This window comes from Canis lupus, chromosome 9 (assembly GCF_011100685.1).
Source record: "Canis lupus familiaris isolate Mischka breed German Shepherd chromosome 9, alternate assembly UU_Cfam_GSD_1.0, whole genome shotgun sequence".
NCBI lineage: Eukaryota > Metazoa > Chordata > Mammalia > Carnivora > Canidae > Canis > Canis lupus.
Genome location: NC_049230.1, coordinates 48211463 through 48228958, shown reverse-complemented (window position 1 = coordinate 48228958; position 17496 = coordinate 48211463). Strand labels below are relative to the sequence as shown.

The following is a 17496-nucleotide window of genomic DNA, read 5'->3' as shown; positions in this document are numbered from 1 at the left end:
TTCTCAATTCTGCTGTGAACCTAAAACTATTCTAAAAAGTCAAGTCTGTTAAAAAAAATTTAGTAAGTGGAGGAAAAAAAAACATTTGTGATACAGCTGATAAGATGCCAAGACTGGCTGAGTGGACTGTGGTGCGAGGCCCTTCCCGCCTGCAGGCTGTGGAGACAATACCATGTTCCACATCACCACTCAGTAGTGGCCACAGATTAAAAAAAAAAAAAAAAAAAAAAAAAAAAGGTAGACATTCTAGAACTATAAAATGGAACAGCCAAACTTAAGAACCCAATGCCCAGGTTTAACAGCAGAAAAGATGCTAGAAAGAGAATGTGAACCCCGATAAAAACATGTACATCAAGGGTTAAGGACTTACAGGAATATGGAAAACACAGAAAAAGGGGTAAGATGTAAAAGATAAAGGAGAGTCTCTTAAGGAGAAGAGAGAATGTGCAGAGGCAATATTTGAAGAGAAAATGTTGATATTTTTCTAAAGGAATTCAGAGGCCCAGACTGAAGAATCCCAAAGAGTTTCATGCAAGACAAACAAAAAGAAATCCACACCCAGTTCTGAAAATACAAGAAATCAAAGACAAAGAAAGTATCTTAAAAGCAGCAAGAGAAACATTATTTTCAAAGGAGAAAAGAGCAGCACACGACTTCTCGTGGGGGCACTGAGCTGGGGACAGCGTGCGGGTACACCCCCCCCCCCATCCGTCACCCACCACCCTGCTAGCAGGAGGTACTGCTGTAGCCCCCAGGCCCCTCGGGACACAGGGCAGAGGCACACTTCCGCTGTGGGCTTGCTTTCCTCCTTCAGAGGCCGTGCTGAGCCATTGGCTCAAAGGACAAAAACTTCTTGAAAAGCACTCTTTCCGACGGGGGCTGGGTGGGGCTGGACAGGAAGGTCCTGTGAGCAGGGTGGGCGGACTCAGGAGCAGACTACATTGCCGTGTGCGGCACAGAAAGCAGTGTGAGAAAACATGACAGAGAACCTGACAGACAAGCTCATGACCTGCAGGGAACGGACTGTCCAGAGAGGATGCTGGGCCGACTGGGAATCTGCAAGCAAGCTATATTTAGTCAGAGTCCATACCTCCAGCTCCTGAAAGCCCAAGATACAGAAAGCGATAAGACTTTTAAACAACATAGAAAACATCTTTATGAAGGTGAAGGAACGGTTTCTTAGCCAGGCACAAGCAGCACTGCCCACGAAGGGAAAGACTGGTAGGTCCCTTCAACCCAAAGAAGAGCTGTCTACCAGAGGTACCATTCAGAAGGCAAAAAGGGCGAATCTCAGAGCAGATTCTGTGCAAGACCATGAACAAAGGACTCTTATTTAGAAAATATAAAGAAATCCTTACAGTCTAAAAGGGAGACAGAAAAATGGGCAGAAGGCACTCTGCCCCACTGCCTCCCAGGAGCGTGGAAGGCACTCAGCCCTACTAGGAATCAAGAAAATGTAATTAGAAAAAAAAAATGTAATTAGAACCAAACGCCGTACTCAACATTGTGCCCTTATTTATCTGAAATGGAAAAGCTTGCAAACCCTGACTGCTGTCATGCCCATAGGGCCACTGGAGCCCCTGATCTGGGCAGGAGGTGACAAACCCCCCCGGGACACAGACATCTATCTGCACGCATGTCCCTGCACAGGGTGGACAAGGGATGAACACACATGGCCGTTCCTTAGCTGGCCCAAGACAGACACAGCAGTGATGGAGCCTCTGGGACACAGACACCGAGCAAGGAGCAGTGGGTCCAGAGGACACACAGGATGAGTCATGTGCAGAAATGGAAAGTCCACACAGGCGCAAGGCAGTGGTCTTCCCACAGAGGACACACAACAGGTTTGGGGACCCACTAATAATTTGGTGCCTGGCATGGTGGCTCCATGGGCGTCCACCCTCTGTGTACAAGGAATGCACCACTCTTCAAGATGTGAGGGGAGGGGATCCCTGGGTGGTTCAGCAGTTTGGCGCCTCCCTTCAGCCCAGGGTGTGATCCTGGAGTCCCGGTATTGAGTCCTGCGTCGGACTCCTTGCATGGAGCCTGCTTCTCTCTCTGCCTCTCTCTCTCTCTCTCTCTCTCTCTCTCTATCATGAATAAATGAATAAAATCTTAAAAAAAAAAAAAAGATGTGAGGGGAGAAGGATAAAGAAAAGAGGAGCCTATGATGAAGATGGTCAGGAGAGCCATCACTTTCAACCCTAATAAGGCATCCTGGGTGGTTTCCAAAAGTGTGCAGAGGGCACAGGACGCACGGCACCCCTGCTGCCACCTGCAAGCACGCGGGGGAGGGCAGGGGCGTGCTGACCAAGGGCCAGGGAGTGGGTCTGCGAGGCCACCAGCACAGGGACACCATCCTCAGCACCCCCAGAGGGAGGTGCACCCCAGGCAAGGGCCACAGCGGCCCTGACCTGGGACACCATGCCCAAAGGACTAGGTCCTTAGAAGGACAGTCTATGGCAGTCATCACCCATGTGCCCCTCCGGAGAGAGACTGTGCACGTCTCCCTGTGCACCCTAGCCACAGACAGGCAGGAGCGTGGCCACTTACATCCAGCTTCATTAGGGTGAGAAGGTCTTTCTTGGCAGCTCTGAAGATGGCATCTGTCTTCCTGCTGGAGACAGTCTCCTCTGAGTTAGCCTCTGAGTAGTGGAAGACTGCAGACGGGGCGTCTGCCACCATCACATTCTTCTTGGACTTGAGAGGAGCACAGGCAGCGAGATCAGAGGAAGGGTCCTTACCGAGAGCACAGCCAGAGGGGAGAGGGGCTCCCCGCCTACCTTGCTGGCCATGGTGCTTCCAGGGTGCTCCTCTGCATGGAGCAGGACTCTGGCACGGTCACACGCCATTTTCAGGTCTGAGGTAGCACCTGCTGTGCTCCCTACAAATGGAGGGAAGATTCAGGACACTGCGCCGGCCCACCTGGACACGTGGACCCATAGGCACCCACTGAGGGCTGGCTGAGCTCTCCCTGAGGCTAAGCAGCACAGCCCTGGGGAGGGAGGACTCAGATCACTGCAGTGCAGGGCCACTGTAATGTCATGGAGATCCTTCTATGACCCACAAACAATTTTTATTTTATTTTGTAAATGAAATAAAAAGTTTTTTTAAGATTTTGTTTATTTAGTTTTATTTATTTATTTATTTATTTATTTATTTATTTATTTATTTATTTATTTATTTATTTATTCCTGAGAGACACAGGGAGAGGCAGACACAGGCAGAGGGAGAAGCAGGTTCCCTGTGGGGAGCCCAATGTGGGACTCAATCCTCGGACCTCAGGATCACGCCCTAAGCCAAAGGCAGACCCTCAACCACTGAGCCACCCAGAGGCCCTTTTAAGAGTTTATTTTTAAGTCATCTCTACACCTAGTGTGGGGCTTGAACTCACAACCCTGAGATCAAGAGTCACATGCTCCATCGGCTGAGCCAGCCAGGAGTCCCCAAACCAACTTTTAATCCTGAGATACTGTGCATTGTATTTACTATAATGTTGTTGTATTATTATAAAATAATAATATTATGTATTTTACTAACATATTATTGTTTTATTATTATTCATAAGCTAAAGTGTTATGATACCAACGTCTATTTTAAAAATAAAACCCAGGGATCCCTGGGTGGCTCAGCGGTTTAGCGCCTGCCTTTGGCCCAGGGCGTGATCCTGGAGTCCCGAGATTGAGTCCCACATCTGGCTCCCTGCATGGAGCCTGCTTTTCCCTCTGCCTGTGTCTCTGCCTCTCTCTCTCTCTCTCTCTCTCTCTCTCTCTCTCTATGTCTCTCATGAATAAATAAACTATTTTAAAAATAATAATAATAAAAAATTAACAAGACTATATTAAAAAAAACAAACCCAACCACACTCCCTGATTAATACAGTAAAGGTTACACAGTCCTACAGAATGCTGTTCTAATCACCAGTTTCCATACATCACATATTACATACAGGCAGTTGTTGAAACTGAAACTGTGGAGGACCTCTGCTCTTTGCAGACACACGTCCTGTAAGAGGCATTATCTGTGTGGACCAGAGGTAGGTGACTGTCCTGCATGTTTGTGGAACTGGATAATCCAGAGTCAGACTTTATTACATGTGGACCACTGTTGCTTTCAGTTATCTGTCACGTAAGCTGCTTTTATCTGAAAACATTTGCTAAACACATTTAAAAAAATATATGGCAGGAGAGCTGAAAAGCCATGTGGAAAAAAAGTGTATTGTGACCCATACTCACTTTAGACAAAAGACCCAATCCTAGAGAGATAAACATGAAAGGTAAAATGTTAATTCTTACAGGCAGATTTCCTAAATAAGACACAGAATGCATTAACCACACAAAAGAAAAAATTAAATAAATTAAACTCTATTAAATTAAAAAACTTCCATTCATCAAAAGGCACCACTAAGAGGGTAAAAAGCAAGAGCAGAAAATATCCTCAATACATATATCCCACAGAGGGCCCACGGAGGATCCAAGAATTCCTATTAATCTGTAATTAGATTAACGATGATCTAAAAGGAAAGCAGACAAAAGACAGTGCAATGCACTGCCCATGGAGGCAGGAGTTACTGGGGCTCAGGCAGCAACAGGAGGATGGGGTGTGGCCACAGTGCGCGGCCAAGGTGAAATGGGGACATCACAGCGGGCAGGTGTGGCCTGTCTGCATCCCAAAGCACAAGCCAAGAGAATGTGAGGGGGACCAAGGACAAGCTGCCAGGATCTAAGTGTACACAGCGACTTGTGCTGGGGGCCACCTACGGGACAGCGCAGCCCTCGGAGGATGGGGAAGCACCTGGAAAACCATGCCCAGCACCTCCTGAGCCAACAGCATGCCCTCCGCGACCTGATGGTTCCAATAGGAATATGTCCATGTGTACTCAACAGACAATGCACAAGCAGTGTGCTCACACAATAAATTTACCCCCCAAGGGAGAACAGGTGTGTGTTGCTCACACAACACACGTCAGACGCAAAGTTGAGCAGAAGCAATCAGACTAACCCGGCCCAGCAGCTGGAGCTCAGGGAGGGACAGGAGGCAGAGTCCAACATCACTGCTGGCGGGACCTGGGGTGGCTGGTTTCTGCATTTGGGTGCTGGCCTCACGGCTGAGTTCAGTTTATGAAAAGTCATCAAACAACCCATTTGCAATTTACACCTTCCGTACTCATATTATACAACCATAAAAAGCCAATGAAATTTGAAAACAACTTGGTATCAGTGAAGAAATAGGCAAATACCCCAGCAGAAGACAAAAAATGCCTAAAAGGAAATCCAAGTAATGAAACATCCAGAACAGGCAAATCCTGGAGACAGACACAGATCAGTAGTTGCCTGGGGCCAGGGCAGGGGTGATGGTTGATGGGCGTGTACGGTGTCTCTACTGGCTGACAGAATGTTCTGGGATTTTTTTTTATTTTAATTTTTTTAGATTTTGTATTTATTCATAAAGACAGAGAGAGAGAGAGGCAGAGACACAGGCAGAGGGAGAGGCAGGCATCATACAGAGAGCCTGATGTGGGACTCGATCCAGGGTCTCCAGGATCACACCCTGGGCTGCAGGCAGCGCTAAACTGTTGCGCCACTGGGGCTGCCCTGTTCTGGGATTAAATAGTGGTGATCAAGGCACAATTTTGTGACTATACTAATGAATCAGACACTTCAGAAAGGTGAACTTAATGTATGTGCATCATATCTCTGAAAGCTATTACAAAAAACAAACAAATATGTATATTCAGAAATTTGATGCCAAATGAAGATGGCACCAAACTAGGCAACAGGGAAATGAAAGATCGTTTTGTTAATGGTACTGCATAAATTACCACCATACAAAGTGAGAAAAGGCTGAAAAGGCTGAACTTCCTATTTTGAACACATCCAAGTGAGAAGGGCAAACGAAGGAGCCGTTGGTGTGGAAGGGGAACCACACAGCTCAGAGGAGACTGTGGATATGCTCAAAGCCCAGTGAACAAGGACAGAACAAGGAGGAAGGGGCCACACACAGACCACAGGTGCACAATGGCCGGTTTTCAGTAAATGAACACCAAGGTTCCTGTTCCACGACAGTCCCCGGGGCTGGGTCTTCTGACAGATGAAGACCAGAAAAAGGCGCCTGAACAATTACAGCAGATGAAGAGTCTCTATCTAGAGCATATAAAGAATTAATGCAAATCAACAAGACAGAGTCAGGAAGCCCCACAGGAAATGAGCAGAGAATATAAGCAGACAACTTTTATTTATCTATTTATTGAGAGTAAGCTCCATATCCAATGTGGGGCTCAAACTCACAACCTTAGGTCAAGAGCCACACACTCTACTGACTGCCAGCTGAGCATCCCTAAACAGACAATTCTTGAAGAGGGAACCCAAACGGCTCTCAAATACACCAAATGATGAAACTTGCCAGTAACTCACAAAACGCAAATGAAAACAAAATGAACTTTCTAACTAATATAAGAGGAAAATCAGAAAGTTACAAGGAGGAGCTAGTTTGTATGGGCTGCGGGCTGGACACCAGAGTCCCTGGTAGCACCTGTGCTGCCCCAGGATGTGCTGGGAGCCCTTCCAGGCTACAGCACACAGAGGCCAGGACCAGGTCCCTGCAGGAAGGTGCCCCAGCTGGCACGGTCAGCTCCTGGAGCTCTGCTTTTGTTTTGTTTTGTTTAGTTTAGTTTAAAAGATTTGAGAGAGAGAGAGAGAGAGAGAGAGAGCGCAGAGTTAGGGGAGTGGGAGAGGGAGAAGCAGACCCCCGCTGAGCAGGACCCAGGATCATGACCTGCGCTGAAGGCAGACACCACCGACTGAGCCCCCAGGCGCCCTGAGAGCTCTGCTCTAATGAAAGCCGACCCTGGTGGCAGCTGAGGGGCCAGAGGGCCTAGAAAACCCATGTCAGTGGAGGATGTGACACAGTGGTGTGCTGGTGGGCACAGCCTAGCACAGGGGACAAAGGAGAGGCTCCTGCAGCAGCTGGGTACAGCCTCAGGGATGTGGACCCCCGGGACACAGATGCGAGATAACAGGAGAACAGGGACCGTGTGGAGGGAAGCCCACAGGGTACTCGGGGCAATAAGATGCTTAGCACTGCATCAAATTGAGCCAGAGTGTGGGCACAGGGTCCTCTGGACTTGTTAGTGTTCCCAGCTCAGGTCACCCACTGCCTTACCTGGTGGAGTGAAAGGGGCCTGGTCACCTGGCTGGGCCTTGCCGAGCTCGTCCAGGATCTCTTCATGGACAGAAGGCAGTGGGGAGGACTGGCTCCTTTTCAGCAGAGGCCCCGAGGCTGCTGCACGGCCGCCCCCTCGATCTGATGGAAGGAGACCAGTGGAACGGAAGGCCACTGTGCTCACGACGGTGCACAGACCTCGATACCCACACGCACCTGCCCAGGCCAGTGCCAGCCTTGGACGCAGCCCTGCTCTGCCTCTCTTAGCTCTCTCTGAACAGACTCACCCCTGCTACCAGCGTCCTCCACTAGGCTGGAGCCTTGCAAGCCCCCTTCCCTGTGACTGTTGTGGTCAAGGTGGCCACCATGCACCTGGCATGACCCTGGCATACTTGAGGGCTCTACTGGCTCCTCAGGAAAAGGAATCCAAAAACAACCTTCCAGGAGGGGCCCTGAGCCACATGGCTATTGTTCACTATCAGCCGCCTGCTCGTGAACAAGCAGGTAACTGATCCCACACCTGCTAGCATACTGCACATGACATCATCACTCTGAAGGTGACTTGTAGCCAAGAAACCTCAATGGACAGTTTCTTTCCCCAGATCCAGGATTCTCTCAAGAGCTCAGGGTAGCATGAAGTGAGGAATCTGCTCCAGGATGGCTTTCCCCGGGAGCCCAGTCCTCCCACAGAGATGATGGGAGAAGTAGCTGGGGAGGAAAAGGGGCCTGGCCTCAGGCTGGAGGCCAGTTCAGGGGCAGTACCTGGGTCGCACGATTCCTGGGGCCACAGGGTCCTCTCCAGACGATCCTCGGAGCTGCAGCAGGCCTGCCTCTTGGCCTTTCCAGCAGCCATGCTGGCCACAGACAGCAGGTGGACAGCCTGGCTCTCCTGGGGTGTGAGAAAGATGCAGGCACTCTAGGGGCACCCCTTGGCTAGTACTCCCAGCAGCCACACTTGGGGGAACAAGAGGATTGGTGACCCGCAAAGATACCAGCCATATGCTTAAGCTCCCAAAAGCCCAGCTTGCTTTATCCTGGCAATTCCATCAAGTTTAAATGGTGGTCAGCACTGTCAGAAAGCTTAATACTCTTCATTAAGATGAAAAGTAAAGTAGAAAACAAAAGGATATGCCTTAAAATACCAGTAAAAGAAGATGATAAAACCTAAAACCCATTAAAGTAGGGAGAAGACAGACGTGCAACACTGACTCCAGTAATGAGTGGTCAGTATCCAGGGCCTCTCCAACCAGGGCCCACAAGGGTCTCATCTCCTGCTCACAGCAGCTCTGGCTCTCACAGCCACAAGCTCAACCCCACCAGCCAGACTGCCGGCAGGAGGGACCCCAGGGGACAGGAGGTGACCACCTCCACTGCCAGGTGAGCAACAGAAAAGGGGCAGGCAGGCTCACGGAGCAAGGGGACCCAAGGGGACACATTCAGGCCAACCCCAGGCTTTCCTCGAATAGGCATCAGAGAAGCCTCATTCCCCAGATCTCAGACAGGACAGGTTCTCAGCTCCTGACTCATCCATAAGCATCGGCTAAAAGGCAGAGCAGGAAACACAGCCCCACACACCCCTCTCCGGGCCCAGTGTCACGGTGATGTGGACGGGGGTGAGAAGCCGCACTTACCGGGTTGAAGAGCTCTGTGGTCAGGCCCAAGTAGTTGTGCAGAGCCAGAAAGGTGACCCTCTGCAGCCGCACCATGATGATCTGGTGGGGAACAGCCAGTTGTGCGGGCCGGGCCTCCTCCAGGCACCCCAGCCCCATCACGACCCTCGCAGGAACGAAGCCCCAGGTCTGACAACTCACCACAGTCCCCTGAGATGTCAGCCTTAGGGGCATAAGGAAACTGCATCACTGTGTAGATTTTTGGTAAATCTAAGATCGCTTCAATACAGAAACTTAATCATAGAAAAGGAACTCTTTGGGGGGCTCCTGGGGGTTCTGGAGACCTCTCTGAGATCATGAATATTCACTTTTACTGTAAAATACACATCACAAAACCTTCTAAACCCACCTTAGTCCTTCCTCACCCACCAGGATGTGCCTTCCTGGGCATGTGACACTCAGGACTGACACAGCGGCATGTGAGAAATGCTTGGTACGCCAGGCCCTGGGCCAGAGGGGCTACTGCAGGAGTGACCTACCTGAACCACCCTCACCAGGGTTTCAGGATACTTCTCAAAAACTCCTTGGAAAGCCACCGCTGGGAGCCGGAGGACAGTGGAAGGGACAGCAGCACGGGCAGACACAGTTTTGTATGGAGCGGTGTGGCCCTGCAAGGACATCAGCGTCAATTGGCTCCCAGGGCCCTGACTCAGAAGGATGCAGCAGCAGCATGTGGAAGTACCCACAGGGTCCCACTGAGCACCGGGCTCCACGCATGGAGCACCTCCTGGGAGCCCACTGGGAGCCAGAGAGAAGAGCCCGCATTTCCAGCCAGGGCATTGCCCTCTGTTGCTGCCACCCTATCCTCCAGCAACCACCACAACCAGCCTTCATCACTCCTCCTCATGGCTTTGCCTTTGTCAAAACATCACATGAGTGGAATCACACACACCCGGCTCCCCTCCCTGAGATGCCAGCTTGAGGCCTGACGTGCTCCTCACACACCAGCAGTTGTGCTCTTGATGGTGCACAATGAGGCTGTTTCCTTGGCTCAGCAGTTCAAGGGCATCTGGGTTGTTTCCAGTTTGGGGCAATTATAAATAAAGCTGTCGGAGCACCTGGGTGGCAGTGACCCATCTGACTTCAGCTCAGGTCATGATCCCAGGGTCCTGGGATTAAGCCCTGCATCGGGGTCCCTGCTCAGGGGAGAGTCTGCTTTTCCCCCTCCCTCTGCCTGCTGCTCCCCCTACTTTTGCGCTTTCTCTCTGTGTCAGATAAATAAATAAAATATTTATAAAAATAAAATAAAATAAACTCATAGATGTTCACATTTATTGCACAGCTCTGGGCTATACCGTATATGCACCTTCAGTATTCAGGAAACTCCCATGCTGTTTCCACACCCCTCTCCCCTCACCCCAGCCATGGAGGAATTTCAGTAGCCCTCACACAGACCACATCTGTACCGCCAGGGCTGAGTGGTGAGGAAGTGGCTGGTCGTGGCCCCCAGTTCCTGGGGGCAGCCTCTCAATGTGTTAGGAATGTCTGTGTTCGCAGGGGGAGCCCTGGCAGTCTCAGGATGGGGCTGGCCACACATGGAAGTCCGCCCACGGAGGGGGAGCTGGGGTATTCCCGACCCCGTGACCAGGCCCTATGCTTCGGGAACCTGAGCATGCAGCTCTCAAGATGCTCTGAGTAAGCTCCAGGACCATATGGGAGGACCAGCCCCATAGACCCCATCAGATGGCAATTCTCATCTCTGTCCAAGAATCAGAGAGAAAAGCATGTGCATATGTGTGTGTATGTGGCGGGGGGGTAAGTAGAAAAGGGAATGAAAGTGTACCCACTGTTGCTAAAAATGGCTCGTGGGCTACTTATTTCCAAACAGAAAAACAACATGCTCGACCTCACCTAAAATAAAAAAAACTGAGCCACAGAGAGAGGCTGAGCTGCTGAGAGTGTGCACAGGGCCCAGGTGCAGGAACCCCCATGTTTGCATGTGTCTAAAAACCTTCTAAGCAGCAGAGGTGCAGATGCCTGAAGCAGGACAGTTGTGCACACAGGGGGCTGATGTTAATGACCTGTGGAAGAGCCACACGCAGCAGAAGGCTGCATGGGGTTGGGGGTTGCATGTTGGAGGGCACGTCAACCCTCTGGGGAAAGGAGAGGGGTGCTGGAGGCCAGGTTCACTGCTAGCTGGCTCCGCCATAGCCACACGACCTGGGCAACAGCTTCCTTGGCTGCTTACGAACTACTGTGCATTTCCGTATCTCTGAGACATATCACAACATTTGTAAAGAGTAAAGTAATAAGGGAAAGGGGTTTGGGGTAAGGTGGCCAGAACAGACAGTTTCAGTTATAACATCAAGACGGGAAGAACCGGGGATGCAACGAGCCAGGTGACATATGGGGACACTGTGGAGAGCTGGTGCTGGGAGCTCAGCATGTCCCCTTTACTTTAATCTCTGGGCAATGGTGGTGCTGCCTAGACCTGTTGTGTGACCACTTCACAGCAGGTGTAAATCAGAGTACCTGCTATACACCTCTCAGTGATGTGGGCTAATTATTTAGTAAAATGGAAAAAAAGTAAAAGAATCAAAATTGCCTAGGTATCCAAAGACTATCTTGCTACTTCAGTTGGAAAGGACGGTAATAAAGATGACCTCCCATGAGAGATGGTGGTTTGAAGGGGAGGTCTTCATAGCATGTCCACTTATCTCTGTTCTGTTACAAAAATACAAACCTCCAAGAATCAGGACAAAAGCTGAGAGAAGACTAGATGCATCAATGATGGAAACTGGTGAAAAGTAAATGACAGACTGGCAGCTAATGGAGCTGTTGTCTTTAGGAGCAGAGAGGCAAGACGTGAAACCCACCCTCACGGGAGGGCCTGAGCCTCCTCCCCGCCCTGCAGCTGGCCACTGGGGTTCTGCAGATGGTGAAGCAAACGGCTCAGAGCATAGGATCTTCAGCATAGCCGAGGGCTCACGCCTGGGCAGGAGGACAGCGTCCATCTACCTGGATGGGGCAGCCCCACGCTCCCTCCCTGATTCCAAGCCAATTCCACTCTGGCAGGACACTGCAGACACCTCTCTGAGATTCAGCTTTAGAGAAAACACCTGTAGATGCCACTCTGTGGGCCCCCTGTTGCCTTCCTGCAATGAGCCTTGGGGCAAACCTGAGCACACCAGGGCTCACCCATATACCCAGCACTCAAATGAGGTACAGAACATTTTCAGCAGCCCAGACTGCTGTATGCTGCTGCTGAGCCTGATACATCTACTCCTGACAGGTAACGCTCAGCCACCAGAGTGGGCCAACTTCAGCCCAAGGGCCAAATCTTACCTACTGCTTGTTTTTGTAAATAAATCTTTATTGGACACAGGGACAGCCAAGCTGAACAGTTATAGCAGAGGCTGTGTGGCCCGCCTGGCCCTCTCATGCGCTGACCACTGCTCTGCCTTCACATGTCATTCTCGCCTGTGGGAGGCTCCTGTCCTTCTCTTTCTCTGACTGGCCACTCTGGTTCCACATGTGGGGCTCAGACTCCTGCCTACCTAGGCAGGTCAACATGGATGGCACTCCACACAAACGGGCTGCTGGGAAAGATTGAAGCCAAAGTAAACAGAGAAGAGAGACCCAAAAGAAAGAGAGAAAACACAGAGAGTAAAAGAAAACCTCATCTTACTGCATCTGTGAAAAAAATAAGATATTATTTAAAAAATTGGGGGGCAGGGAAGAGCTCCTAAAATAAAAAACATGGTGGCTAAAATAAAAAAACACAAGAAACAATGTGTTTGTGAGGATGTGAAGAAAATTTAAACTAGAATCACCACATGACTCCAGTAATTCCACTGCTGGGTATTTACCCACAGAATATGAAAACACTAGTTAAAAAAATACATATATGCAAAATGTGTATGTGTATACACACACACATATGTGTACATATATAGCACCCCTATGTTTACAGCAGCATCATTTACAATAGTTAAGATATGGAAGCAACTCAAGTGCCTGTTGACTGATAAATGGATAAAGAAAATCAGTGTGGTAGGTGTATATACTTATACGTATGTGTACATGTATGTATTTGTGTGTGTGTGTATATGATGAAATATTACCCATAAAAAAGAATGAAATCTTTCAATTTGCAATGACGTGGATGGATCTAGAGTTTTTTTTTTTTTTTTTCTTTTTGAGAGAGAGTACACTTGAATGGCAGGGGAGGTACAGAGGGGAAGAGGGAATCTCAAGCAGGCTCCACACTCAGTGCAGAGCCTGATGTCAGGTTTGATTTCATAACCCTGAGATCAGACCTGAGCTGAAACCAAGAGTTGGGTGCTTAACAGACTAAACCACCCAGGTGCCCCTAGAGAGTATTATGCTAAATAAAATAAGTCAGAGAAAGACAAATACAAGGACTACAGCTCAGGGGTAGAACATCTGACTGCAGAGAAAGATAAATACCATACGAATTCACTCACATGTGGAATTTTAGAAACAAAACAAATGAGCAAAGGAGAAAGAGAAGCCAAGAAACAGACTGTTAACTATACACATTGATGGTAACCAGAGGGGAGGATGGGTGAAATAGGTGATGGGGATGAAAGAGTGCACTTGTGATAAGCAATGGGTGACATACGAAAGTGCTGAGCCACTATATTATACTCCTGAAACTACACTAACCATGAGCTAACTACACTGTGAGTTAAACTGAATTTTTAATTCAATTTAAAAATAAAAAAAGTAAGGGATACCTGGGTGGCTCAGCGGTTGAGTGTCTGCCTTTAGCTCAGGGCGTGATCCTGGATTCCTGGGACAGAGACCCACATCGGGCTCCATGCAGGGAGCCTGCTTCTCCCTCTGCCTGTGTCTCTGCCTCTCTCTCTCTGTGTCTCTCATGAATAAATAAAATCTTTTTAAAAACTAAGTAGAATAGGGCAGCCCGGGTAGTTCAGTGGCTTAGCGCCACCTTCAGTCCTGGGTGTGGTCCTGGAGACCCGAGATCGAGTCCCACGTCAGGCTCCCTGCATGGAAGGGAGCCTGCTTCTCCCTCTGCCTGTGTCTGTGCCTTTCTCTCTCTCTCTCTCTCTCTGCGTCTCATGAATAAATAAATAAGATTTTTAAAAATAAATAAAAACTAAATAGAATAAAAATAAAAAAGTAAAATAAAATATGTGGTGACAAAAATGAGAAACTCAGTAGGAGGTTTGGAAAATGAAGTGGAAGAAATCTCCTAGAAAGTATAACAGAAAGGTAAAGGTAGCACAGAATAAAGACAATTCTGGATTTGTAAGGTTTCAGAACTCTATCTCCCTCATACCCTTCTTAGAAAGCAGACAGCAACTGCTCCACCAACACAAGCAAGCTGGCCAAGGGAGTGGAGGTGAGGGCCCCATAGAGACAGAAGGAAAGGACCCAGATGAGGAGCGGGGACCCCAGAGGATCGGGAGCCAGCCCAGGGAGGTCAGGCTGGACAAGAAGATGGGTGCTTGGGGGCTTCTCCCCAACTCAGAGGGCATTGGAGCAGGGCACCAGACCATGACTACACAAAAAACGAAGCAACCCAAAAACCAAGGCAGCTGTTAACTCCAGGAAAAACAAGAAAGGAACCTCATTGAGGCGATCAACCCTGCATGAGTGTGGCTTTGCTTGGGTGGGAGGAGTGGGGAGGCCCGTAGAGCAATCAGGAAAGCCTGCCCTCATTTCCAGGCTAACTAGCTCACACGAATCTAAGACGGGAGGATTACAAAAGAGCAAGGGAAGCACACTGCACAAAAAACCTAGAAGAGATGGAAGTGGCTTTTCTAGGGAAGGGCAGTGGAACAGAGAACTGTAATTCACAAAACACCAAAACTGTGCTTAGAATTTGTCTATGTTACTTGGATAGAATTAATTCTTTTTAATGACAGACACAAATGTCTGATTAGGCAAAAATGATGTCCTTCCAGATGATTAGTTAATCACAATACAGAATTATTTTCTCTGAAACATTGCTGTTTTCTTACCCACCCCAGGAGGAAGCTGCCCCAGGAGAAGGACAGGAATGCAGCAGGCTGGGGAGGCCCTGCTCACAGCACACATCTCCTGGGGCTGCAAGATGTGGTGCCCAAGCCCAAAATTATAATGAGACCAGGAATCACTGCAGACAATAAATACCAAGAAGGGCCTCCACCAAAGCTATAGTTTGCTTAACACTTTCCAAGGTTGAGGGAGGGTACAGAGCTGCATAACTCTAATTTATCTCCATGTAAACAATCTGTCTACACCTCCTGGGCTTCTCAGACTCACAGTGCACCTTACAGATTCTGACCCACACCAGCCAGAGTCCTATGGAACCACATGGGGACATGCCCTGCACATCTGGGTGCCCTCTCCCAGCACAATGCTCCAGGCAAAGGCTGCCACCAGGCCATGCACTGGCCTTTCAAGTGGGTCAGCCTTGCTCAGAGGAGGTGGTATTCCTCTTAGCGCCAGCCAAGCATCTTGTGAATACACACCAGGTCCTGGGAGCAGAGCAAGATGCCAGAGTTCTATCCATACCTCTACCCCAGGCCCTAACACACCTCAAAGCATGTCTGTACCAGCCTAATAGGGATGGGGTAACACCGTGGACACCCCCAAAGTCTCTGGAGTTTGTCATCCATGTGCACAAGAACTCAGGGCTAGATCAAAGGACACTCACCAAAGGGCCCACCCATCATGAGTGTCACACAAGTACCCAGGCTTCTAGCCCCACATGGATGCATCCTTGTCAAGGTCTGCTAACTGCTCTGGAGACCACTTTGTGCAATGTCCATCTGGGGGAAACTGAGGTACAAGTTGCCTTGATGTACAGCTAAAACTCAAAGCAGGAAGTATAACCTCAAAGGTAAAGTGACAATCAAATGCACCTTTTGAGCTACACAGGTGTGTACATAATCAAAACTCAGGTAGAGGGCAGCCCCGGTGGCGCAGCGGTTTAGCGCCGCCTGCAGCCCAGGGTGTGATCCTGGAGACCTGGGATCGAGTCCCACATCAGGCTCCCTGCATGGTGCCTGCTTCTCTGCCTGTGTCTCTGCCTCTCTCTCTCTCTAGCTGTGTCTCTATGAATAAATAAATAAAATCTTAAAAAAAAAACTCAGGTAGGACACACTTAAGATCTTGTTTCATTGTACAGAAATTTTACTCAGAAAAAAAAGAAAATTAGATGTTAAATTCTAGTTAACGAGAAGGGAATGGTTGCGCTGAGCCGAGACTTTTTGCAGCACACACAGTTGTGCACACACAGTTGACTTTACTATTCTGCCTACTTTTGCAAATGTTTGAGATGCTCCATGACAGTAAGTTTAAAAATCACAAGATGATGTGAGATGTTATTTTGTAATTGGCTGGACTGGCAAAGGTCAAACATGAGATGAATGCCTGGATGGTGGGTGAGGACACGGGCAGGGTGGGGGGCGGTACACCCTACATCTGGGAAGTCTCTGCCAGTCAAATACATAAAATGACATGCACATAAAACCATCCACTCCAACAATTAACAGCAGAAGATTGAGAATGAGAGATACCATGAGCACAGAAGATCCAGGGCAAGGCCCCCCCTAGGAAGTGTTTTCACTCTATGATGTTTGTCCCCTTTGAATCTTGGGCCACACGCATGTGTCATTCAGTCCAAAAATTAATCACTTAAAAGACAGCCAGAACGCATCAGCAGATGCCCAGCTCCTCTCAAACACAGTTAACATGGCTCCCAAACACCCCCTTGACCCATGGGGAATCCCTCCCATCCTAGGCCAGCCCCTGGCCACTGAGTGCACCCGGGGGACTCACAGTGATGACATCCAGGATGCTGAGAAGACTATGGACGCTGTCTCCGGCCAGAACCTCTTTGACCGCCACCTCACTGCCATCCTGCTCAGGAAGCAGAGCAGAATCGTCCATTGATGGGAGGCTCAGCCCCCCCCCCCCCCCACAGGCCAGCTGGGCCACCCAACCACTGTTGCCTGTCCTGAGAGCAGACACTGGGTCACTACACTGAAATTTGCACAAAAGGCAGGGGTGTGACCACTGGGGGTACTCCAAGGAGATGGAAGAGGCACCTTAAAAGGCTTGAACAGGTCAAATGCCACCAGACCCCCTAAACAGCGGGCACCGCCCATGTGTGAGGGAGAGGGAATGCACCAACAGCAAAGGGCATACACACTGTGTGCCAATGCTTTCGACATCAAAGTGTGCCTTTTTCCCCAAAGAATCGAAATGTAAAATTTTATACTAATTTTTCAATAGAAAACTTTAAAACATCTTTCAAATGGCAGACATGTAAGTAAAAACACAACAAGGATGCCTGGCTGGCTCTGTCGGCAGAACGTGCAACTCTTGATATCAGGGTCATGAATTCGAGCCCCACGATCAGTGTAGAGCTTACCTAGCAAGGCAACCATCCAACCACAACAGACCCATACCCTCTACCATGCTCTGCACTCCCTGAGCCCACTGACACATGTGGCCAGGCTCTCTTACTGCGTCCTGGATGCAGACTTCAAGGCGCCCGTCCTGCACCACGTAGATGCTGGTATCTGGCTCTCCTGGCTGGAAGACATGTTCCCCTTCCAGTAGCTGCACAAAGACCATGTGTTTGCAAAGTTCCAGGAACAGTGGCTTCTCAAAGTGGCCCAGGACCCTGCAAGAACCACAACACATGTGGGAGATCTTCCAGGAAGGAGAGGAGGAGGTCGATGGA

General features: G+C 49.3%; 1 protein-coding gene across 5 annotated transcripts in view; it reads right to left on the bottom strand.

Annotated features, from left to right (window-relative positions):
* Nucleotides 1–17496, bottom strand: part of PNPLA7 (patatin like phospholipase domain containing 7) — a 64663-nt gene that overhangs the window by 41382 nt on the left and 5785 nt on the right. For all 5 annotated transcript variants that reach the window (XM_038548592.1, XM_038548594.1, XM_038548595.1 and 2 more), the window contains 8 exons: nt 17277–17436; nt 16587–16667; nt 9311–9439; nt 8793–8873; nt 7924–8050; nt 7162–7302; nt 2784–2884; nt 2554–2700 (listed from right to left, as the gene is read on the bottom strand). In XM_038548592.1, the coding sequence (XP_038404520.1) occupies nt 2554–2700; nt 2784–2884; nt 7162–7302; nt 7924–8050; nt 8793–8873; nt 9311–9439; nt 16587–16667; nt 17277–17436 (967 nt within the window). The remainder of the gene's footprint in view (nt 1–2553; nt 2701–2783; nt 2885–7161; nt 7303–7923; nt 8051–8792; nt 8874–9310; nt 9440–16586; nt 16668–17276; nt 17437–17496) is intronic.